At 41.2% G+C, this 25,740-nt stretch overlaps 1 protein-coding gene across 1 annotated transcript in view; it reads right to left on the bottom strand.

Annotated features, from left to right (window-relative positions):
* LOC105934318 (inactive phospholipase C-like protein 2) overlaps window positions 1-25,740 on the bottom strand; it is a 43,912-nt gene that overhangs the window by 12,396 nt on the left and 5,776 nt on the right. Inside the window, exons 2-8 of the mRNA XM_012874248.3 lie at window positions 6,577-6,678; window positions 6,257-6,406; window positions 5,903-6,063; window positions 4,774-5,242; window positions 3,416-4,624; window positions 1,933-2,182; window positions 1,527-1,813 (exon numbers count right to left, since the gene is read on the bottom strand). Of these exons, the coding sequence (XP_012729702.2) occupies window positions 1,527-1,813; window positions 1,933-2,182; window positions 3,416-4,624; window positions 4,774-5,242; window positions 5,903-6,063; window positions 6,257-6,406; window positions 6,577-6,678 (2,628 nt within the window). The remainder of the gene's footprint in view (window positions 1-1,526; window positions 1,814-1,932; window positions 2,183-3,415; window positions 4,625-4,773; window positions 5,243-5,902; window positions 6,064-6,256; window positions 6,407-6,576; window positions 6,679-25,740) is intronic.

The raw sequence follows: 25,740 nt of genomic DNA, 5'->3' as shown, positions 1-25,740 counted from the left end.
ATTTGGCCACTCTCACATACCGTCATGTTCAATAAATTAGAATGTTACTGAAAAGTTAATTTATTTCAGCAACTCAATTCACCAAGGGTAACACGTTATATAGATTAACAGACTGAAGATATTTTAAAGCTTTTATTTTGGTTAATTCTGATTTCCCTTCTCCCACCTGCAGCTAATAAAAAGAGAGAAATCAAGATTAGAATATTGCATAAATAAAGCAACATTTTTCATGCAGCAACGGGGGCTTGATGAAAAGTATCTTTAATATTGGCTTAAAGGTTGTTTTTTTGTTTTGAAAAGGTATTTTTAATCTGACAAACAAGCCTCTAAGAAATGCATACTTTCCTAATTTATTGAATGTGAATGTGATTGTGGATCGGCTTTGATTGACCAATGAGCAGGTCAAATCCAGAAAATCTTCCTCCTCCCCCCCTCGCTAAATCAATACATCAAAACTGAAAACAACCAGAATGTTTTTGGATGTGCTTTGCGCTGTGAGGTAAGGGGAAGACTTCGATGCATAAATGGGATTGATCTTCAAAACTACCGCCTCTATCGGATAATGTTTCCTACCTCTAATTGCTGATTTAAGTAGGGTTAAATGAGGTTCACACAAATAAATGTGCGTCTTTTACAGTCCTTAGAATGACAATTAGGATCAGCATGTCCAGACCTCCAAGAACACTGGAAATGTGTATTGGTGAATAAAGAGTAAAGAGTAATAAAGAGTTGAGCCACCTACACAGCTGGAAGAACCAGCTTAAGAAATGTAAAAAAAAAAATGAGAAAAGGTCAAATCTGTCATTTCTGCAGAGGCACATTACGTCGATATCACCCACATCTTACCGACGGATGATGTCGATAGCTGTTTTGATGCTGCATACTGTTGACTAGGCCCAAAACATTATTTACTTAAGTTAAGTTCTATCTTATTTCAGACTATGATTAGACTTAGATTTCAAAAAGGTAAACAGTGTTAAAAAAATAAATAAAAAATCTCCTATTCATCTGAGTTGAAACTGGACTCAGGGGACCAATATTTGAAGCCACTTTGTGTAGTCGGCCCAATTTTTCTTTATTTTTAAACCCATTCATCACCGCCCAATAGTACAGTCTTAAAATGATAAGTGCTTTGCTCTGCTGAAAGAGAATCGAAGATTGGAGTAAAAATTGACACTCTGGCAGGTGTTTGTGGGATCTATGTGGCTTTCTGCTCCGATTACGCTACACAACTTGCACTTCTTGTTGTATTGTAACAGAGAGATGAGAGCTGAAGACTGAGATTGAGGATGAATGATGTCCAAAGACCCACTGGAATCCGGATACAGCGGTCCTCAGGACCCCTCGGCCACCAGACGACAGGTAGTGCCTCCAGTCCTTTTTTCTTATTTTATATATTTTTTTATCTGTATAATACATACAAGACTTCTGTGTTGGAAGCATGATTCTACAGATAGCAGGTAGAGTGTGCACGTGTGTCGGTATACATCATATTATACACTCCCCCCCCCAAAATGGTTCCTCACCTGCATGTTACCCCTCAAGTCTGTCGCTTCTCTCAGAAGAGGAGCAGCCATCTTGAAAACGTCGTCCACAGTCCGAACTCCTAAGTCCCTCAGCGCCGTATACTCCCTGCCCCTCCGGGTCTTCCGTACCGAGAGGCCTCTTTTGTAGGGTTTCCCGCCTCCTCTCCTGTTTGTGAGGGCCACGTGCACAAACAGCTGGGAGTGTGGAAGGTCCTCCCCGGTGAGGGACTGGAGGGGCACGTGCCGGTAGCCTGGTTGGAGGCACTCCAGTGGTATAGTGTACTGGCCTGCAGTGGGTTAAGATTGTCTTTAATTCCGGTGGAACAAAGCAAAAGTTGAACATACGTATGAACAGCTAACATCCGCAAGACTTTAGTTTTGCAGTAAAGAGACCGAACACGCTGACCTATGAACTCATCCCCGATGTAGTCATCGTCCAGCACCACAAAACGAACCATGGCCAGCTCGGGCAAGTTGATCTGGAACTCAAAGCTCTCGTCAAAGATGGGGTTGTCCCCGTTCTGCGTCACAGTCCTGGTTCGCCGCTCCGTGCAGTCAGCCGGGATGCCGTGGATCTCCACGTACACATATGGGTCTACGACATCCCCTTTGGCCCCAGAACCTTTCGGTTTGGGCAGATTCTGGCCACTGATCACCTGGAAAAAAATACCCGTTACTTAAAGATCATTTGCTTTTACTGCCTAATTGGTGGCGACACATATGCAGCCCCATTGTTTTTCCAGAGCTTTTAATTTTCACAAGTTAGACGTAAGTTCCATTAAACTTAATGGAACTTACAGGTTCATTTTGGGCTTTGGGCTGTAAGATGAGGTTGCCTGCAACCTGCTACGTTCTAGAACAAACCTTTTTTTCCCCACAATTTAGAGATTGCATGGCTAGAATTGGCAATTTCATATTGGAAAGCGAGCGATCACTAGTTAACTTATAATGATATAGTCTCTGAATTGCAGAGGTTACTTCAGGGGAACTGGGTAGTATCCTGAGTTGACCAGCAATCTGGTATTTTCCAAAATCTAAAGGCTAGTTCTGAAATTAAAGAGGATTTTCCAGTTTAGAGATTACTTTCTGGAATTTACAGGGAACCTATATGTTACTATTGGGATCCAGGCTGTATGGCGTACAAATTGGTCCATTTCAGAACTCCGGTGATTGTTTCTGGGGCTTAGAGGTTACTTTCCTTAAAATGACAAGGTACTTTTTGGAACTGAGCTGTATTATCCGGTGACTCTGAAATTCACTGTGGTACTTTCCACACACAACTTACAGATCCTTTATACAGATAATTTCCTCAGTAGGTACAGGTTTGTTTTGGGAACTGGGCTGTGTTATGAGCTGAGCTGAACCTGGCATTGTCTGGAACCCAGTCTGGGTCAGCTAAAACAGCTACATTTGTAGTTTTCAAAACGTTGGGGGTAATTTCTAGAACTCACATTTTATTTTGGTTTACTTACAGGTTACTTTCTTGGAACTTACTAGTGTAAGTTGAGTATAGGATTGTCTTCTAATGCAGCACTTTCCAGAACTTTGTGACTACTTTCTTAAAAATGGGGTAATTAAGGGTAATTGACATCTGAAGAAGTACCTTTCCTTTAAGTTCCAGAAAACTTAACCTATAAATTTCAGGAAAGTCCCCTCTAACTTCCAGAAAGTTAGAGCTGTATCTTAAAATAATCTATTCAAAGTTCATACAGTCCTAAACTCAACAATTTTATGGTCAAGCACACCTTTGCTCCTATTTTGTAAGTTCCACATTGTTTGGTAATTTTAAAATATTTTCCTCAAAATCAATGACATTAAGAAACTGGATGACAGGATTTCAGTGACATTTAGCACAGATCAAATTGCCCATTTAGGGATTTCTGCTCTACCTTTACATGTAGCAACTGCGGCGACACCCCAGGTACTGTGTCTTTGGTTTCAGCGCTGAAATAAGAGACTTCCTGCCGCATGATGGCTGGACGCAGCACGTAACCGCAGCTCCCGTTCTGCCGGAACCACGCCGTGTTCAGGTCCATCATCAGTCCTGCTGTCTGAAAGTTCATCGACACAATCTGACAGCCACACTTCCACAGGTCCTGGGGATTCATATTGCTTGAGTCTATGCGCATGGGGTTGGGGTACACTCGAGACAGGAAATGCTTGTTGTGGTTGACAAAGTCTCCAGGGCTGTCACCAGCGAGACGCAAGGCCAGGGACTCGTGGAAGGAGCACAGTTCCCAAGGTTTTTGAGTTTTAGAGGAAGTCTTGAAGTCTTTGAAGCAAACAGAGTGACACAGAGTCACCAAGTCGGACAGTTCCCTCAACAGCTGGAAGCGTTTGGGTAGAAGAAGATGAGGCACGTTAGACTGAGGGACAGATGTGAGAGAGACACTTTTCTGCACATCCTTCTCAGTTCCACCAGCATTTACAGCTTTTATCCTTTGACTCATTTCTGCTCCTTCATCTTCCTCACTTACCTCCCCGTCTTCCCCGCCTAAATCTGGCCCAAGCTTTTTACCCTTCAGAAGAATTCGGTGTCTTAATGCCTGTGGTGACGGTAGGTACAAAGCCCCTTCGTCTGGTGGATCTCTATACAGTCTCTCCCCCAAGATCCTGGTGAGATGTTGCAACAAAACCTTCTGCTGTTGCGGCGAACAGTGGTTTTCAATGCAGAGAATCAGCGGATACTCCGATGAGACAAATGCAAACCTTCCAATGGCTTCCAACACAGATTGCAGGACCAGCGGACGGGAAAGGCTGTGCCCCGTGCACACCACTGGCTCCCCATCTGGGCCGTTCCAAACGTCCACCTCCACGCACCGGCAGCCCATCTTCAGGGCGCGGATGTAGCCGGAGACATCCGAGTGACCTCGAAACTGGTCCTCGATGAGGTAGGTGTTGTGGGAGGAGTTGATGTAGTAGTGAGACAGAGGCTGGGACATGTCCTGACAAACGGCGTTATGCTCCCGGTCAAACAGATGGCACTCCGAGGACGTGAGGTAGCTGGTGAAGCCATCCAATGACAGGTGTCCCTGTTGCCGTCCCTCTTCTGATGGCTCGTGGGTCTGGATGAGTTTCAGACTGGTTTCCTCACTCACCTAGAGGGGGGAAAAAAATCAAGAGAAGACTGAGACATAAATTCAGAAATTAGACAGACTGTAATGCCATAAGAAAGGAGGACTAAAGGTTTTAGTTACTACAACCTTTACTTGCTTTCTGAATGCATGTGTTAGTTCATGTTACCCACTTGTGCCACACCCTGCTCAGCTTCAATGAACCTCATCAAGTCTTTGGCGTCCAGGTACTCCTTGTTGCTTGAGAACTGCACCAACAGGAAGTAGATCTCCGGGCGGGTGCAGAAGTCATGGAAGACCTCAACGAACTCCTGCTTGGTCACGCGCTCCTTTCTCTCCGACGGCTGTTCGTTTTCAGCGTGCTCTTTAGATCCTGATTCGTTGTGCGATGCGGGCGCGCACGTCTTCTCCCTGAGTCTCTGAATCTCTTTAAACCTGTGCTCCACTTTTACGCCGCTCACTCCGGGATTCGCACTCTGTACCAACTTCACAGCTGACTGCAAGGGAATCCCTTCGTCCAAGACGTCCTGCTTGTTCAAGTCGGCCGCAGAGGAGAAGAGCTGCTCCAGCCAGCGAAGGCGAAGACTGTCCTGACTGTTGGCGAGCATGTCGAGGGCATGTCTGCCGTACTGCATGAGATACCTAGAAGCAGATGGGAAAAGGAAGCGTGCCAATTATGCAACAGGACACGTTACTTCGTTATACTTCAGGAAAACAAAGAACTCCCAGATATTCCAGGACAATCTCTTCATAACTAAACACGCATAACCCAGAAGACCACGCATGAGAGACAAACCCACCAAAACACCTGCTTTGACCCACTGGGAAAAAGCAAGCCAAACTAGATAAGGTACTATAGTATGCAAAAATATTTAGTTATTTCTTAGCATCTAACCCTGCCTTCACTAGCCAGCTGTTTTTAACCATTTCTTTCAGATTATATTCAACGACTGTAAATCATCTTTGGTCCCTCTGCTTACTACTTTCTAAATTCCTGAAGGACACGCTGCACTCTTTTCAGCTTTCTAACAGACATCTGAAGGTTTTGGGTGAAACCTGACTGTCACTTAGGACCATAAATGATTTTAGTCCCCTTGACAAAAATCCATGTTCAATCTTGCCTTTTGGAATTGCGTAATAAACAATATTGACACATTTAGAAGCTGGAAAGTGTTCTGAAATTACAGTCTTTGAGTGTTTTGTCTTTTTACATGACAAAACGTCATGACAAAACATTGCTGTTTGAATAATAAATTGATTGACGATCATTTTGTGCTTTCAGTTGTACATGTGTTGCTGTACCTCAGTCCAGTAACCCAAATGTTTGCCACTTCTGGAGAGTTTGCCACCAGGTCCAAGCTCTCATACATCTCTCCATAGATGATGGAAAATGCGCAGTCCTCGGAAATCTGCTCGTAAACTCCACTGGTGCGGAAGGTTTCCGTGTTACGGCCTGTTCGGACCTAGAATTTGTGATGCACAAAAGCCCACGTCAGCCGCCATATAAACCAAAATTACCGCCACCCTCCGTATGCTTGAAGGTAGTAAATATCTCTAAAGCTCCGCTCCAAACGCACTCTGACAGGTCATTTACAGAAGAAAGGCCAGGGGGGTGCCGGCTGATCGACGCCGCGCTCAGTTTGGCACCAAACCCACCTCGCGTATCGAGTCGAGGAAGATCCGAGCTTTGTCCGACTCCTTCTTGGACGGCTCCCAGAACAGAGCCTGCAGGCCTGCGTCCAGGAGGTAGTACCGCTGATAAACACGGGAATTGGGACGGATCTTCTTCAGCTCGCTGCCTTCAACCTGGGAGATTTAAGTGCAGCCGTCACTCGCAGAGCTCCCAAACTCAGCGACACGCGCCGTTGGGTGTTAGACAAACACAGACCCTTGATGCATGTGTGTGGAACCTTAAATATTTGATGCACAGTCATGTAAGTGTTATTCTGCAAAAGGTCACACAGTTGCAGACACACCATGGAGTGGATACACCCGGCGGCGCTGCTGATCTTCTTCTCCGACAGGCTGCTGCTGAAGGACACGGTCTTCTTTTTCTCCCGGCCGGCACGTGAGCCATCCTGAAGAGGAAGGAGGAGGGGAAGGGAGGAAAGGACGAGAGATACAGGGGAGGAGGGGGGAGGCAGGATAAGTTTATGAGATAGTTGCCTAAACAGAGACACAGAGGCAACCCGTCATCCCCCGTGAAGACTATTCTCTGCCTATTTATGACATTTTTGAAGCTCGCAACGGACTTCAAAGGATTAAAAACCATTGGCTTATATAAGCCCGCAGATTATTTTGCTTCCTCATGCCGATCTGTTATTGTTTTTCCTAATGCCACGCTAAAAGCCTTTGTCTGCCCTCGCCCTTCAACACGACTCCATTAATCATACCTGACTAGACGGAGGGAGCGAGCCACGGCATTCTAATTCTGCCCCTCCACGGCGATGCTGGCGGGCTCAATCAGTTTATCCGAGCACGCCATCACAGCTCGTCCCTCTGATTTATCGACTTATTAGACGTCGCCTGCCCAAAGAGCCCCGCGCTAACGGATAAGAGCATATAGGACGGGGGCAAAACTGATTTCGCTGTGGATATTTTCGTCCTGAAGTAATCAAATCAACGAGCTGAGTGAAGTTAGTTTGAGGTTGGATGAACAGGGTAATGTGATTACATTCGGAGACATTGTGAACAGCCCCACGTTCAAGCAGGTAGGCGGTGTGCAACAAGTAGAGCTAATGCCTCATGGCTGTGGCTTTCCAAAAGCCCAGCCATTAGCATCGGATACCCGATAATTTGAACCATTTCACGGTTCACAAGATGATTTGTAGACTTTTTTTTTTTTTTTACAGAATCTCCAATCAAATATTTACATACACTGACATTAAGCCAGACCATATTTTTTTCTGTTTTAGGTTAGTTATGACTGTTGATATTCTTTCTATATTATACAATTTTTATTAATTTTCTTCAAATTCAGAAGTTGACCATTTTCCTTTAGTAATTGGTAGATTTCCCCTTTTAAACAATATGACACAGGTGAAACATTTTCACTATCCTTCCACAGGCTTCTCACAATCATTTGGGGGAGTTATAAACTGTAAATAAACTGGCGGTATGATGAGGGGGTCATGGTTCATTTAGAGGACCCATCTGTGGCGAAGCTCTAACTTTCTGTCTGATACCTTGAGATGCTGCTTCAGTATTTCCACATGACGCTGCCGCCCTCGTACTTTAAAGTTGAGATGCTGTTCTCGGGCTTGCAAGTGTCTCCCTTTATCCACATAATGTAATAATGATTATTCTGTCCAGACACACTACAGGAGATGTCTCCCAAAACTAAGGCGTTTGTCCCCGATTGCAGCTGCAACCTGGAATCTGTCATTTTCTGTTGCTTCCTGGAGTAATGGGAGGTTGGGCCTCCGTGAGTTTAAAGACTACGGCTCCCAAACACAAGGTGATCAAATGCTGGCCTCCAGAATTAACAGACTTCTGGAAAGGTGTCGACACCCATTCACAAATAACTGAGCTAAAGCCTTGCTGCCTTTGATTTAGGTTGTAGTCACCGTGACTTGTGGATTTGCACAGGCACTCTTGGCTTCTTCCTCTATGAGCAGCCTCAAAGCTCATGTCAATATGGGAGTTGTTTCAATGTGAATAATAGCATTTTCCTACCAGCCTCAGCCAGCATCTTCTCAGGGTCTTTTGCTTTTGTTCTTCAGAGCCTTGTTTTTTTTTTATTTTACCTCCCTCACCATCTTCCTTACTGTGCATGTTAGCAAGGTGAGCTTTTCAAATATTTTTTGTTGTTGTCACAATTCCAGTTGTCTTAAACTTTTTATTCATTGGTCTGACTGTAGATATGGGCGGTCCAAGTCATTCACTTGTAGCCAATTCATAGTGGATAAAGATCAAAATGGATCTGCCTTACCTGTATGGCATGTGCTCTTGTTATCCCCAATTTAAATAATGACCAATGTGTTACCTAATATCTGTACGCCAAGAAAACAGGAATTCATGGAAACATTCCTTGGATCAGCTCAAAACATAAGATATAAACTACTAAATGCTTTCGTTGCATTGACTTTCAAGGAATATTTAGGGTTGCAAAACATTCAGGGGGCGCAGTGTTGATGCAAACTAAACAACAGAAAAAGAGGTTCAGATGTATTTCTAAGTATCTGTTGACAATCAGATGTATCATTCTGCCAGTCCAGTATAAATCACCCCAATGCAGAATAAAATGTTCCCGTTTAGGGTGAACATCTGCGGACACTCCACGCTACCCTTTCATCGTTGTCGTCGTCATCATCATCATATCTCTGTTTTCATTCAAATAAGGCGTCGTATGAACCTCAAGAGCACTTGTGCCTTTCATGTAAGAAAGACATGAGAGAGAGCTGTTAACATGAAAGAAACATGAGGGATTTGAATGGCTACAAGAGATCCCAGATAAAACGCGCGGGGGGCAGAGTCGTGTTTTATCTGAAGAGGATGAATTAAGATGAGGAGGAAGAGAGGCGCCCTCAGACGGAGGGAGGAGCACCCCAGCATCACCAATTTTTAAGAGTTAAAGGGGTACCTTTACGAAAGAGAAGTGTTCCCAGCATTTATTTTTTCTTATTCCGGGGTTAGTGGGATGACCGCGTTCTAAAAATACACCTGGTCCCCGAGGGTATGCTAGAGAGACACAGACAGACCGGGCTGACGACCTTCTTTTGCCCCCCCTCTTCAGTTTGATTGCAGCATAATGAGGAGAAGAACACTTTTTAGCCCTCTCGACCAAAACAAGCCCCGGCACTGACACATTACAATGTGAAACTGTGGCTTTTAACTGAGCTGATGGATTTCATGCTAGTCAAAATCCTGCTGGAGTGCCTCAGGGGCGCCTCTAATTTCATCTCTAAAGAAGAAGGGGGAAAAAAAAGTGCAGGAGTTATTTAAAGTATATGGACTGGATTTATAGAGCGCTTTTCTGGTCACAGACACTCGCTACGACGAAACATGGGGTTAAGTACCTTGCCCAGGGGCACATCAAAATGCGGGTTGGGGAAGTTGGAATCGGCCCCACAACTTTCCTATTACGAGATTGGCTGACCCCCAAAGTGAGCTAGATGGTAGATTTGGTGATCTATTGCCTATTAAGCGCGGCGAAGCCTATTGGAGGAGAGGTGCCGACTAAACGAGGGTGAGGTAGTGCCACAGCTGCCCACAGTGAAGTGTGAAAAGCTAATTGCAGCTTTTGTTCTGAAATGAGCCCCACTTCATTTTAACTATCATAATCATCTTAGGGGAAACTCCCTTCTGAGCGAGAATCGCACACCTTCACAGTTTTGTGTGGCTCCACTCATCCATCAGATTTTCCACTCCCTGTTATGCATTGCGCTGGCAAGAGGAAGAGGAAGGTCAGCTTTAATCTATGGCTCCTCTTCGTGTGAGAAAAATGATCAATAACGGCACCTCTGGGGCTCCATCGGGCCCCATTACGCAGCATTTATTACCCAACAAAAACCAGGCATAAACAACTCCATCTCCAGCTGTGTTTAACTGTTTGACAAGCCAGTCAGACACCATCCTACATTAATAATTAATAAGACGAACTCCCGCAGAGGTGACGGATACAATTTCTAAACAAGCTCAGTAGGAGACATGAGCCAGATCCTGGTACTAAAGTCTAAAAAGGCTTTAAAAAGCTATGGTTAAAGAAAAAGTCAGTAATAGCTCTTTGAGTGGCTTCATGAGCGAAACACAGCTAGACTGGTATTCTCTGAGCCAGTTGTACCGTCTGTGGATTGGAAATGAAAATATCTGTGTCGTGTAATCAAGTTAAGGCTTGAAAAGTGGGTTTTTTAAGACTTTTGGAGCTCTTACAAAACTGAGGGGAGAAAAAACTGCAGTACCAAATCCAGCACAAGTAGCCAGCCACGGTGCATGGCCATGCTTTGGTCCACTGCATCACTGTGTATTCAACATGCAAATCAGCTTTAGAAAAGCAAGGCGCCCAACAGACAGGTAATGTTTTTTTTCTTCTTTCAAAATCCTAGTGCAGACTCCCTTCCCCGTAAACAGAACAGCGCCCTGGATGATAAGCCATTTAGTCCACATAAAAAAAACCAAAAAAAACACTGAAATTATAAAAGTAACGACTATAATCTCTCAGGAGCCTTGGCTTCCACAGTTGTGGGTAGCGTTGATGAAAAACACAAACAGTTGTGGTGCAGAATTTTTATAGTAGAAATGGTAAGCTGTGAGTTAGAAAATTATGTGCAATAAGCACTTAAGAAATTAGTGAGCGCTTATTGTTAAATTTTGCTCTGGTTCATTGGAATGGGAATAAATCATTTTACTCTGGGTAGACATCGTTGGGGATGCCGTCCTTTATGCTGACCTCTGTTGGCCTACAGAGCTTAAACCACTGTTTGAGAGTGAGAAAGCTCAAACACACAACCAAACCCCACCGTCATCACTGTGTTCATACTACCTTACCCTCACTAGATACAGTAAGATTACAGTTTTTATTGATTGCTTTGATGCAGCAGTCAACTCAAAACCCACATTTTTCAAAACAGTTAACGCAGAGGCCTAAACAGTGGCAACAATGGTCAAAATTACACATTTTGTTTGCAAAAGGCTCCAACTTTGCCAAAACATCTAAAATATGAACCAAAAGCAAATTTTGCCCTCAAACAACACAACCTGCACACAAATGTTTGAGCCGTTCCAATCATTCATTACACAAAGGGCAACAAAATACAAAATACCACACTCAATGTGAATCAGTGCAGCATTGCTGGTTCATTGTAGCCAAAGACTGTACGCAGCTTACATGTCAGTGTCATTTGTTGTCAAATTTGCCTTCTTGCTGAATCAGAATCTGATCCAGAGTCAGATATGCTGTGATCCAAATTTTATTGATTATTCATTCTTTTTTTTTTTCAGATTGTGGCTACAAATGAAATATTCCAACAGAAGTTACTGTCTGTCCCTTCTAGTCTCTTCTCTCTTGACGAATAGGCCACATGGCCTCATCTTCATCACACTCAATATTTTCCCTTGCTATGCACCTAGGGAAAGTCTTCTTGCATGCCTGATCCATCCTTGACATGCCTCTGCATCTACATCATGGGCAGCAGCAGGCATTGCATTGAGCAAGGGCATCTGCTCATAGGGACAGTGATCATATACCTTCCATCTCCATGCACTGAATAATTAGAGGTGTATATACTGTTTAGGACATTACATGTTCTCCAGTCGAAAACCTTTTACAATGGATTCAACCTTGTTTCCTTTGAGAAAAGGTTGGACTCTTTGTCCCGCACCTCTAAGTGAAAGGCCGTGATTTACCACATGACAGGTGCCTAAATTTCATCTGTAGCTTGAGCCCTTCCAGCTACACCTCCACCTCGCACACGGATTCCTCTTCCTCTGACTTCTCTTCCCCTGACCCATCTACCTCTTACTCTGACTCCCATCTGCCTTAGACCATCCATGCTTGCAAAGAACAACACACAACATGGCACCTTTTACGTAAAGCCTGCAAACTGATTGCAAATTGAAAAATTGTGTAAAGAGGTGTCAATCAGGTGCTTCAGTGATTTCATTCCGATCAAGAAGTTTCTAAGAGCTTGGAACATATGGTTTCTGTTTTGCTACCACAGCTAAAGCAATGGAGTTTGGACTGCATGAATGACATCTGTGTTAACTGTTTTGCGAAAGAGTGGGAAGAATGAGTCAAACCAATGAGAATGGGTTAACTCATTTGCAAGAGGTGTCTTTTGCTCTGCTGAGGTGGTGATGATGAAAACTTAGAGGTTGCCAGTTTCTTCAAACAGTTTAAAGCAATCAATAAAAACTGTAAAGGTTACCCATTAGCCAGCAAGCACAACAAAAAGTTGAGCAGAACCAAAGCCTTTTTATTTTCTCTTCCAGACATGACAGAAGCAGAAGAAGCTGCAAAAAAAAAAAAAAAAAAAGATGCCCCTCCATTCACCGACGGAGCTGTAGGTTTTATCCTCGCCCCCCTTCTTTGTACGAGGTGCCTGCATCACATGGGGCTCTGCTTTCTTTTCTCAAAGAAATTGCAAGATGAGCCCAAGAAACCGCCAGCGTGCTTCAAAACAGGAAGCAGCCCATCAGCCCGTCACAGAGAGCTTCCTGTAACTCCGCTGAGAGCGAAGACGAGCGACAGCAGAGGGGAGAGAAAGAGAATGAAAAAGTAAAAAAAAAAAGAAGTCATGCGAAACCCACATTACTCTCAAATCTAGATATGGGTTTATTTATTTTTAGGTTTCACACAGACGACAGGGCATGTGATGTGGAACAAGCTGTGAATAATGTTTCAAAATCTCCATCTGTAAACACTTTTTTTATATATATTTTTGGCTGGATGTTGAACATCATTTATTTATATATTTACACAATAATATAATTTGTATGATAAACATAGTTCTTTTCTTGTTTGGTATCCGTTGGAACGATTTCATACGGAAAACGATGCAAATATGCAGACACTTATTTAGTAGATGTAAAACAAATTGGTTCAATATTCATTTACCAAATAGCTCTTTGTTCTTCCAGGAAAATGGTGGTAAATATGTTAATTTATGTCCAGTTAGCCTTTGGTGCCGCACATTTAAATACAGTGAATTTCAAACGAATAAACTGCACATAATGTTTGACAACATCATTTCAGGAGCCGAACAGCATGTCTATTCAGATTTACAAAAACAGTCTTCCTCCAGTGGGGAGCAATGGCTTCTTCTTTGCAGCTAAAATGTATTTTTACCTCTAGCCTAAACATTTAGGGCACATTCAAATTAGACCTCAGATTCCCAGGGTTTACTTTTGCTTTACATTAAAACCCAAGTCTGGCCAACGGCCTCAGACCACGATGACATGCTAATGCTAACGTTCTTCCTGCGTTTGGTCTCTGATACAAAGCCGTCAGATGTTTAGCCGTGTACATGCAGGGAGTAAATAAGAAGGAAAGGTTCTAACTGAAAGTATATTTGAATAAAGTTGTGCAAAACCCACAGGAAGTGGTCTACGAAGAGCTAAACGTTGAACTGAATCATAAGGCAGAATTGCATGCAAAGCATTACGAACATTTTAGATTTTTTCCTCTAGAACTGACTTTGGTCGTCTAAATGTTAAGAGTTTACTAAATTTGCTCTAAGCGGCCAATTCATACACCTGTTCAATTGCTCCTAATTGCCAAAAAGCAACTCAGTCAATCACATGGCAGCAACTGAATGCATTTGGGTCACTAGACATGATGATGAAGATCATGCCGAGCATCAGGGCAGCTTACAAAGGGGATTTATGTGACTTTGAACACAACTTGGTCGTAGATGTCAGACGGATCTAGGGAACTACTTGAAGTCTCATGCACAACTACGTATCTCCCAGGTCTACAGAGAACGTCCCGGAACATAGAAAAGTCCAGAGAGCTGCAGTTGTGTGGACCAAAAGTGCTCTGTAGATGTCAAAGGAGGATAGGCGTGCAAGTTTTTTATGACAGAAAGGGAACAGTAGCTCAATTAGTCAATGGGTTGCAACAAAGTGATGCAGAATGCTATGTCAGAGCAGAACATCTGAGAAATGTGTCAAAAAGTGGTCAAAACAGGTGTAGCTAATAAAGTGGTTGATATGTGTATAAACACAAAAAGAACATGATGTTTTCCAGAGAAGTAGACTAAATAATCTGATGGTTGATTATCTCAAAAGGTGGGCAGCATATATTAAACACTCAGGGGGAAAATATTAAAATGAGCGCACAAACCGCAGCAGAGATGATGCATTGTGATAAGCATTTGGCCCCAGGGTTTCACAGGCAAATAGGTCTTTATTTTCTGAATCTAGTAGGGCTGCACGGTGGAACGGTTGGGTAGCACTGTTGCCTTGCAGCATGAAGGTCCAAAGGTTCAATTGCCGGCATTTTTGCATGGAGTTTGCTTGTTCTCCACATGCATGCACTGGTTCTCTCTGGGTACTCCGGCTTCCTCCAACAGTCCAAAAACGTGAGTGTTGGGTCAATTGGTTACTGTAAATTGTTCCTAATTATAAGCTAAAATGAGCTTAAACAGTTGTTTATCAAGTGACCAGTAATGGACTGTCAACCTACCCAGTGAGTGCCCTCCCTCTCACACACTGACGGCTAAAAACAGGCACCTGCACGCCCATCACTGCAAGAACAAGCGGATCTAGACCATGGATATATTTTCTAAATGTAGCAGAGAGCGAAACAAATAAAAAGTCCTATAGTAATAGGTCAAAAACAAACAAATGTGCTTCAAAAATGGACTAATCTTTAATTAATCTGCTCTTTAATATCAGTCACACCAGTCATGTGACACTTTTGACCAAGCTTTGATTTGTTTGAATTAGTTCTACCGTTTAAAGTTAAAATGACTGAAACTCAACGAAAAGTCACACTACAAATATCTTAGGTTATTAAAAACAGATCACTGGAGATTAGACATGGTCTGGGTTCTGGTATTGAGGTATACCACGATTTTAACGATTTTGCGTCACGATATTCCCACGGTATAAAGTAGTTTTAATGAGATCGGCAAAATAAGAGCCAGAGTAATAGGAAATTCTTTGGTTGTTTGAAGCATAGAAGAACCACAAATGTGCGCATTGAGAGATAGCCAAAGAAAAATTTAATACAATCATTAAATTTCATACAGTCCTGTAATGGAAATCAAAGGTTTGCCACTCATCATGCTGATTAAGGTAATGCTTATCTAAAACTACAGTTAGAAAGCGTGGTTTTTCAATGAAGCAGAGACTTAACAAAAACATTTTCCTCGAAGACGAGGGGTCCCCGCTATCCTTCCGGTTTTTGGTAATGCAGTGGACAGTTCTCAACCCAATTTTGGTAGTTTCTGCAATCTTCTCTTCTTGATGCCTACCAATGATTTGACCCTCCTGAAACAGGCTGACATCTTTTCGTTCCACATGGTTATTTAAGAAATGAGAAGCAAGTCATTGCACCATTTGGAGTTAAATAACTTGCTGCCAGCTGAAACATAATCTGCCATGCAGTAATTTCCCGATGGAAGACTCGTACCTATTTGTTTAGTTAAATCCAAGTGGCAACTTTTTTGCCATGCAGTGCGTTTTAGCAGTAGTGGGAGTATTTTTAATTTTTTACTCTTCTAATTGTGTTTTTTCTCTTTTTTTTATCAATTAGATGTATGTTGTTGCAATGTTTTACATTTTAGCCCATGGACACTGTGGCGATAGATATCCGTGACTGTGTGAGTACGCGGTTACTTTTGTTCCCGTTGCAGCATGAGACCGAGACACTGAGCAGATGGACAAATGTCTAAATGAATGGAGCGTGAGAGAAATGGAAAAGAGACCAAGAGGCACCGCGTAATAGAAGCAGTTGTTGAAATGAGTATGCATGACTGCAAATACACAAGTTTGAACTTTAAAACTAAAAAAACAAGAACAGCCGAAGTCAACTGCTGTGCATCTTTGGAAAAAAGAAGAAGAAGAAAAAAAAAAAAAAGCTCGGGCCGTTGCCTTCATTAGGCGGCTAACAGGCATACAGGGGCTGATTCACGAAGGCCTTCGTGTGCAACAAGCTTGTATCACTAATTACAGCTTCTCAGAGTCAGCAAAACGAAGATGTGGGTCATTAGTGGGTGGCATCGTTGATCCACTAATTAAGACAAAGAGAGAAGGAAAGACAGTTGCTAGGTGAGAGCGGAGAACGTCGGAGGGGTGAGAGAACGGCTTCGCCTGGGGCCTTGCTTGCGCGCCGTTTGTGCGACAGAAGAGAACCGAGGATTAACAACACAGTTTATTTCAAGAGTCACTCAACCGAGAGCACAGCAACCCCACACGGGCCGAGTGCTTTTTAGTTGTTAAATATGAAAGTGTGTATGTGCAAATCCTTTTTGAGTTGTAGTTAACATCTACAACAAGCAAAACTACAGTAATATCTAAGAAGGATGATAAAAAAACACATCAGACACTAAGCAATAGGTACAGCAGCCCTACAGGAGGTATCTGTGGGGAGGCTTAGCAACAACCTTTTCATTGGTACTATGGCATACGAAGGGAGCTCACCTTAACTTTATGTAATATAAACATGTTTTAAATGCTTTTGTTATATTTAAATCTATGTAAATACATGTAAGATTAAAAAGGAAGAGAAACTGAATAAAATAAGGTTTTACATGCAGCTCACTGGAGGGTTGTGCTATTTTTTTAAACAGGTTTCTGGGCACCGCATATGGTCCTGGGGGCTACCTGGGCACCATGTTGGTGACCCCCGCTTTAGATCATGCTACCAGTCAATTCTAATTTATTTACGCCTAATTTTAATCAGGTAAAAAAAAAAAACTAACATTTTTCCTCACACAGAAAAAATCATTTAATACACATCATGCCTAAATAGTGACCTTTATTGGTCTTTACGTCATGAATTTAAAATGATTTATTTTTCAGGATGTACACTTCTATTACCCTTAAGAGCAAATATCATCCTATTTAGAGCTAAAAAATATTGAATGTAGGAAACAAACTAGTCATAATTAACCTTTCCGTTACTTTTAATGCAAATTTAGAATTTTAAAAGCCCGCATCCATGATTTAAAAAAATGACACAAACTTTGGATCTGCTGGGAGGTCAATGGACTTCTGATGTGCATGGGACATAGACAGTATTATTTAAAAAAGATCTTTTAATAGAAATTTGTCAAAAGGAAGTGTGACTGCTTATTGGTCACACAGAAAAAGGAAGGAGTGAAAAGTCATATTCAATAAATTAGAATATTACTTAAAAGTTCCTTGACAGTAGAATTCCATCAGTGTACTATCAGACCATCAGTGGTCTAATGGTATATGGTCTGATATTTAACTCTCCCGTGAACTTATTAGAGATATTTCCAACCAAATTAGGGATATAGAAGCTGGAGTTGCTCAACCAGTCTGTGGTGAACAGATTGCAACACGTTATTGAACTTATTTCTGCACCTTTCTGCAAAATTATTGACCTCGGAGAAGAAGAAGTTGTCTCGTCTCGTTAAGTGTGAAGCAGCCAATCAGGCGTCAGGATCTCCCGAATCCCACCCATTGAGTTTGACAGGTGAAGGTGACAGTTTAAATAATTTCAACATGAGTCTGCTGCGTGAGGCCATGAAATAAATAAATACAGAGTGAAATAATGAAATGTATATTTAAATGAATTCATTTTACAAAAAAAATGACACTTATTTAATGCCATAAGTTAAAAGGATTATTTAATTATTTATAGGCACATTTAAATATTTTGCTTAACATTTCATACTCTGCATTTTCCTGATTTAACCTCTGAAGTGGGTTTAATTACTAAAAGTTGTTCAAGACACTTTGATATCATCATGGAGGTTTTTCACATGATTTATACTTTGTGTGTGCATTTAAAGATCTCAAAGTCTTGAGCTTTTACATCAGTGGGAGTTAGACCGTCCCTAGAGATCCACCGTAAAAGGCTGTTTTGGCGGTATGAGCTTTTTCTTTTCTTTTTTGCATAACCATGCCATCCTTAAAGTCATTGAATTAATGCCTCCCATGTGAAAACCTCTCAAAATAGGAAGAGAAAAAGAGACAGAAATATGTGACCATGTAAAGTTTATGGAACCTTTAAGGAGGAGGGTCAGAAGAGACAGGAACCAAAAGTGAATGTTTCATGAGGGGGGAAAAAAGGCTAAATAAATTATAAAAAGCAGTAGGAGAAGTGATGCAAGTTTGTTGTTATTGTGTAACAAGTAAAGCCAACCTATGTCACAAAATTACATTACATTAATACCAGACAATTCAGTACAGAAGTCTGTTTAAGCCCTTACGTCAACGTGGAAAAGCGTGCCCTGCTACAAAGGACTGCAGAATCTAAACAAAAATATGGAGAACATGTAAAGAAAAGGATTTTTTTCTGCCTTTTCACATGCATTCACTCTCATCTGCCCTAGAATACTTTATTAAAGACACACGGGGCGGCCACACTTTTCTTTCTGTGTGCAACCCACCCACCTGTTGCTGCACACTGCTGTTCAGGTGTGCGGTTTATAGATATTCGTTTATTACAAAACACGGAGGGTCATCGAGTGCAAACTGAACGAGCGTCATCCATGAATCTTAATAAGTTAAGGCCCTTTAAAAACTGCTGTTGGTAAGCTACGAGCTACAGATGGCCAAGCAGCTCAGGTCTGTGTGTCTAACTGATGATAAATAGATGTTACAGATAAAAATGTGTTTTAACACCTTAGTAGTAGTATAAATTATCATAGTTTTTTTCTTCTATTTTAAATAAAAGCAGATCCTTTTAAGGAAGCTACAAAACAAATCTCAAACTAAACTATATAAGGTTATCAAACTAATACAAAAATGTCTTGCCTAGCTACAACTTGTTACGCTGCATCACATTTTAACATCACAACATGGTCCTGGTAATTTTCAAGAATTCTTGAAAATAACACTGAAAATAAAAAAGCGTATGAACTATTCTTCCTGATAAGACCCTTTGGACGACACATGAAATCCAACCTCTGAGGTTAAATAGAAATAAAAAATTATTTAAAAAAATAGAAATAGTTAATATGTCAAGCTCTATTTAATTCAAAAGCCAAAATAACTTTAAAAGCACCTTAAATCTAGAGATTATGAGCTGCTCCTATACGGTCCGGCAGATTATACCCCAGTTTTAGGGCTGCAACAGAGAGGCACCTGAACTGTTCCAATTTGACCTCCAAACATCTAAGAGCAACGAGTTGTTTGACTTTAATGTTTATGTGGATGTCTGGTGTTTAGAAGATAATTTAAATATGATGGGGTAAGACCATTAAGACATTTAAAAACCAGTAACAAAGAGTAACAAAACTGTGGTAAAATATTAGTTGTATTGTTGCTGTTAACATTTTGTAAAAGCTGCAAGAGGTGAAGGGATGACCGATCTAATCCGGCATAATGGGAATTACAATAACCTGGGCGAGTTAATATAAAACATGGATTCCTGACAAAAAAAATAAGGGTTAGAAACAACTCAACAATATCACAACCTCTGTTTTATTTATTTTTAAAAATTCTTCATTATGGCTGAGGTGGGGGAAGTCCATCCAGGCCTTTGCATTGTCAACAATCAAGAAAAAGGCTACAAATATAAATCTCTCTCTCTCTCCATATATATATTGATATAGATATAATAGATATAATAGATAGATATAATAGATAGATAGATATAATAGATAGATAGATATAATAGATAGATAGATATAATAGATAGATATAATAGATAGATATAATAGATAGATAGATAGATAGATAGATAGATAGATAGATAGATAGATAGATAGATAGATAGATAGATAGATAGATAGATAGATAGATAGATAGATAGATAGATAGATAGATAGATAGATAGATAGATAGATAGATAGATAGATAGATAGATAGATAGATAGATAGATAGATATACATAGGACATACTGTAGGTCTCAGGTTTAACAAGTCTTGTACTACAGCTTAGGCTAAGAGGGAAATTTCAACAACCTTTTTGCACATTTTGCTATAAAAACACCTGATAGTCCCACAAGCATCAACAGCTCCCGTTTAACATCCGCTCAATCTTTGGAAGATTCAAGCGAGGTGTTGCTGAGCCCAGTAATACCTAACAGAAGCTCAGTTTTTCTTTTTTCACAAAGATCTTAGTTTTCTGTGAAACAGGCTAAGCGCCAAGTCCTTTACCATTATCTCGCTACCCCTCCAAAGCCGCCCATCTATAACCTTAACAACTAAAGGCCAACTCCGCTAATGCCAGTTCTCATGGAGTGTTTTGCCACACGTCAAGGACAACCAATAAAGTGTGCAATCGCAGAAGCTCCTCATACTAAGCAACCCTGCACTCCCAGGAAGCTTTGTTGGAGTCTTCTTCACAGATTGCGGCTCAGTCATCGACACCATGTGAGCAAAACGACACAAACAGATCAATTTGTCTTGTCCAAAATAACAAACGACCTAAAAGGTTGGTTCCACCTCCCTTTTCCCATTACGCTCAATACTCCCTCGCCATGCCGCTGTGTGCTGCGTCAACAGCTCCATGCACTTCCCTGACCCGAAACGCTCCATCATCTGCGCGCATGACGATGCGGTAGACGGCCTCATGGTGGAATGTGAAGAATCGGCTGGTGGAGATGGAGGTCAGAGATTGACAGCAGGTTTCCAGACAAACAACCTGGAGCTAAACGGCGCGGAAAGAAGTCAGCAGTAACTTCTGTGGAAACATAGAACAGGCAACACCCCATTTGTATATAAAATGAGCTGTCAGAAGAACCCTCTCCAAACTTTACGTTTCTAAAAGTTCATGCATCACGGAACCTCTAGATATCCGTAAGACAACTGCTAACGCTAATCTAAGGCTCAGCATTGACTTTGGCTGGCGGTCCTTTCATCTCTCTGGCAAAGAGAGCAAGCTGACAAACAGCATTAATCATGTCAAACAAGAGAAACAGCAACAGCCCGAGCTGTCTGTTGCCTTTCTTGGAAGATCTCTCAGACACCTCATGCTTTTAAAGGTAACCAAGCATTAAAGATTTATCTCACCAGGCACACTTCCCCAACCCTCTCTGCAAGGCGATATGGGTGGAAGGAATAGTTTGGATTCTTTTGAAGCCGGGTTTGGTGGACTCGTTATCAACAGTCGGTATCTATACTGCAGTGGGCATCTATCTGAGTGACCTCAGTGAGGAAAAGCAGAGAAAAGTAATCATTTAAGAGTCGAGGCAACACCAGGTCAGGCTGGGGTTGCTGCCAAAGAGGATTAGTGCCATCTTTGTTCAACCACAGCAAGTTCAGATATCACGTTACACTGGCCAGTTGGCCTATTATCAGCATTGTGATTACATTGTGAAACATCTGGGTTACGGAAGCGTAAATAAAGTCTATATATGTGACAGAGATTTAAAATTAAATACATTTATTTAACATTTATTTAATTTTAAATAAATTAAAATAAGTTGCCAAACTTAATTTAAATTTTCATTTATTTATTTTCTGGAGGAATACAAATTTTGAGGGACAATACTTATTTACAGCGAGCTATTTATTCTAGCTTTTGGACGATGCATTATTGAACTTATCGGGTCGTGTAGAGCTTGGGAAAGGTCGCGCTTTAAGAGCACACGGCTGAATTTGTTTGTTTATATTAAATACGCCCGGGGTGGTGACGGTCATCAGTTTTTTTCTTCCTTTTTCTCTCTTCTCTTGAAAGCCTGGCAGGTGATCAGAAATAAATAACAAAACCCCAGAAATGACCTCCTTGTGTTTTAGGTAATATATCCCTTAAAAGGTGCTAAATGTTACAGTCTATTTTCCTGTAAAGCACTTTAAATAATTTGAGCATGAATGGTGCTATAGCAAGAAACTTGCTTTGTATTTCTTTCAACAAGAGTTTCCTTCCTCTGTTCCGTAAAGGCCAGATTTGAGGGCAGATCAAAGATTTTCTCATTTGAACTTTGTTCACCAAGGTTGCCCAGCAGACCTTTGAGGCCTTCAAAACAGCCATATTTATACTAAAGTTAAATTACACATTACACTTATGTAGAAGGACTCCATTTGCTAAATAGGTGACTAAAGCTGAAGAAAGTTGGTTGCGCCGGATTCATTTAGGGGTGTCAGAGTAAAGGGCCAAGAATACCTGTACATATCTGTAAAACTCTATTTATAGTAACATCCATCAGTATACTATATTTGGCACACATCCATCTGTAAATTTAGTTCACAATACTAGTTACCTATATATTATACTCATAGGACAAATCTATCAGTAAGATTATGTTTATAATAGTATCACATCTCTGTATTTATTAGCCCATGTCCTGTACCTATGGAACCATTGTTTATCCTGCACTTGCTGCTATTGCACTTCTGGTTAGACCTAAACTGCATTTTGTTGCCTTGTACCTGTACCTGTGTAATGACGATAAAGTTTAATCTAATCTAATCTAATACAATCTAATCTAATACAGTGCATGCCACACTTCACGTGTTTTTATTTGCAACAAAATTTTAAAAACCATGTGTTTCTGTCCTCTTCATGGTCATTACCCACTTTGTGGTAAGTGGTTTGGCTTTGCAGTGGTCATTTGGCAGATTTTATGTATTAAACAATAAATGTTTGAAACCGTTGCTCATGGAGAAAAACCAAAAAACGATGCAAGTTTTCAAAACGTACACCGCCTACTGAAGTTACATCTGGGTTTATCTTAAGGTGTGCACGCCACATGGTCTTAGCGTTCAGACAAACAGAGCGCAGGAAGCCCAGTGTGGTCAGGTCAGTCCGCTCAGGGTATGGGAATCATGAGCAACAGAAACTGTGGTGAGCACGCCGTCTCCCCCTGCTATCTCTGACTAAAAACCTCTGCCCTGGTGCCGAGAAGAGCAGCAGAAGCTCTTTTAGCGCGTCAGACCTTTGACGCCCTGTGTGCTCACGTACGCCCAACGGCTCACACACGCCGATGTACCATGAAGCGACTTTAAAGAAAAAAAAAGGTTGATTTCAAAAGGTCATCTTGTCAGAAATCTAACCGCAGGGTTAGCTGACAAACGTCACAGATGAACATCAAGGACAGGCAAGCCGGGTATCAATGGTGAGCAGAAGGGCAGTGTTCAAAGTGTCCACTAGGGTTTGGATAGTTTGTACGAGAACAGAAGGTAAGATACCCACGCACAGACTAATGTAATATCATCGCAGAGGATGTTATGAATATAGAAAGGGAATTTGAAGCTTTTGTCTTTTGGAGCCTTTAAGAATAAAGTACGCCTTTCTTTGGCAATTAAGCTTGGTTCTTGAAAGAAGCTCTTTGGATCTAATTACATGCTATAAAGCATTCGGATCTTTGACAACAAACAGAGCATACTCTCTCCTGTCAAAAAGTAAATAACTCGCAGAGTCAAAGAATCTGGGAAGATGTTCAAGTAGGTTTTAATTCAGTCAAACACGTTATTATATAGTTAAATCCTCCACAGAGCAGACAACGCTCCCTTAAAGAAACAGACCCCCAGGGTCTTTAGGCCCGGCCGTGTTTCTGAGGAAGTGGCTGTGGTGATTCATATGCTGCGGCGTTGCCCTGACATCACCTTTTTCCCCCAAAAGTTGACATTTTTTTAAGTCATTTTAACAGCTATTCTTAAAATTATAAGGCTGGAAATTTGATTTGGGAAAAGTTCCCTAACAGAAGATTAGATGATTGAGAATCTATACAAGCAAACATGATCTGCAGTTTAAGAACAAAAAGCATCAAAAGCAAATAGAGACACTATTAAAACTAAAATGTAGTATTCTGCTTCTTACGATAGCCACTTGGGGAAAATAAGAAAAAAAAAACTTCATAAACAGACATTGTGTTAAAGCTACATATGAGTGTATAATCAGGGGAGTTGTTCAGCTGTTCCTTTGAATCACATTTAACGTGTGTTAGGGGACAACTACAAATGCAGAAAATGGCAAAAAGGTTTAATTATTTCAAGACTAGTGAAATCTTCTAGTCTTGAAATTAGCACCTGAATTAGGGGTCAAGGCCGAGATCTCGTGATACTAAAGCACCATAATATTTTGTCAAAGAGAACTCACAAAGTGCTTGGGGTTTTTTTTTTTTTTTTTGGGCTTTGGGAGTAGCCTTAGAAGTAGCTAAGTGTGAAAACCTCAGAATACGTACGCTTGGACTTACAGCGCCTTGCAAAAGTATTCATACCTCTTCAGCTTTTACACATATTGTCACATTACAACCACAAACATAAACATAATGTTCGTCTGACCAACCTCTGAGGCCGTCACAGAGCAGCTGTATTTGTACTGAAATGAGATTACACACATCTGGACTCCATTCTCTCATTAGCAATCATCAGACAACTTCGGAAGGCAATTGGTTGCACTCAGAGAAAATGGGGCTGAACAATTTTGCACACCGCACTTTTCAGTTTTTTATTTGTTAAAAAAAAATAATTAAAAATTTAAAAAAAATTAAAAATGAATCATGTATACTTCTCTTTCCACTTCACATTTGTTTGTCTTGGTCTTTCACGTAAGATTCCAATAAAATATATTTATGTTTGAGGTTGTAATGTGACAAAATGTTCAAAGGGTATTAATACTTTTGCAAGCCCCTGTATCTACTGTGTATTACACAGATTCTTCAAACCACTGTCTTGTGTTCAGCAACCATTTATTTATAAACAAATACATAAAAAAAAACGAGAATTTTTGGTTTACCCCAAAAGAATGCTGAAATCATGTCTTATTCCTGCGAACGGCGTCGTGCATCATTTCATCTCGTGAGCTGGATGTATCATCGCACTTGTAGTGTGAATGCAGTCGTTAGAACTGTAACAAATGTGTGATCTGCATAAGAAATGCAGTAGGGATATTTGTTGTTGGACAAATGAGAAGATTCATAAACACTGAGCTTTTCCAACATACTAAGTCAGCTCAGGGTTACCGAAATCAGGTCCTTGAGAGCTACAAGCCTACAACTTTTCGATGCGTCCCTGCTCCAACACACATGGATCAAATGCCGGTCAGGGATTTGACTCACCAGTGAGCCATTCAGCTCTGCATAGAGCCCGGTAACAGGCCATTCATTTGATTCATTTGCATTGGAGAAGGGAAGCATCTAGAAGTTGCAGGATGGTTCCCAAGGACTGGACTTGGGCGTCTCTGCCTCAGCTTGTTTGTGTTTGTATTTTCGATTACCCAAGTGTTGCAGAAAAAGAGCCTTCTAGGCCTAAAGTCCTACCTAGAGTCAAATTAGAATGACTAATGATCCTGAAGTACATAGGATTACAGCGTCTTGCATAAGTATTCGCCTCCCTTGCCATTTTTCATCTTCTGCTGCCTCACAACTAGGATTTAAAATGTATTGTTTGACAGTTTGCTCCATTTCTTTTACAGATCATGCCTGCAACTCTGAAGTTGCGTTGTTCTCTTGTAGTGAAGCAAAAACAGGACAAAATAACATAAAGCTTCAATTTGCAGAACTGTTTATCCCCGTAAAGTCAGTGTTTTGTATAGCCGCTGCTGAAATTACAGCTACAAATCGCTTTGGATGGGTCTCTATGAGCTTGTCACATCTTGCCGTTAGGATTTTTGCCAA

This window comes from Fundulus heteroclitus, chromosome 13, assembly GCF_011125445.2.
Source record: "Fundulus heteroclitus isolate FHET01 chromosome 13, MU-UCD_Fhet_4.1, whole genome shotgun sequence".
NCBI lineage: Eukaryota > Metazoa > Chordata > Actinopteri > Cyprinodontiformes > Fundulidae > Fundulus > Fundulus heteroclitus.
This window is presented reverse-complemented; position numbering and strand designations above follow the sequence as displayed.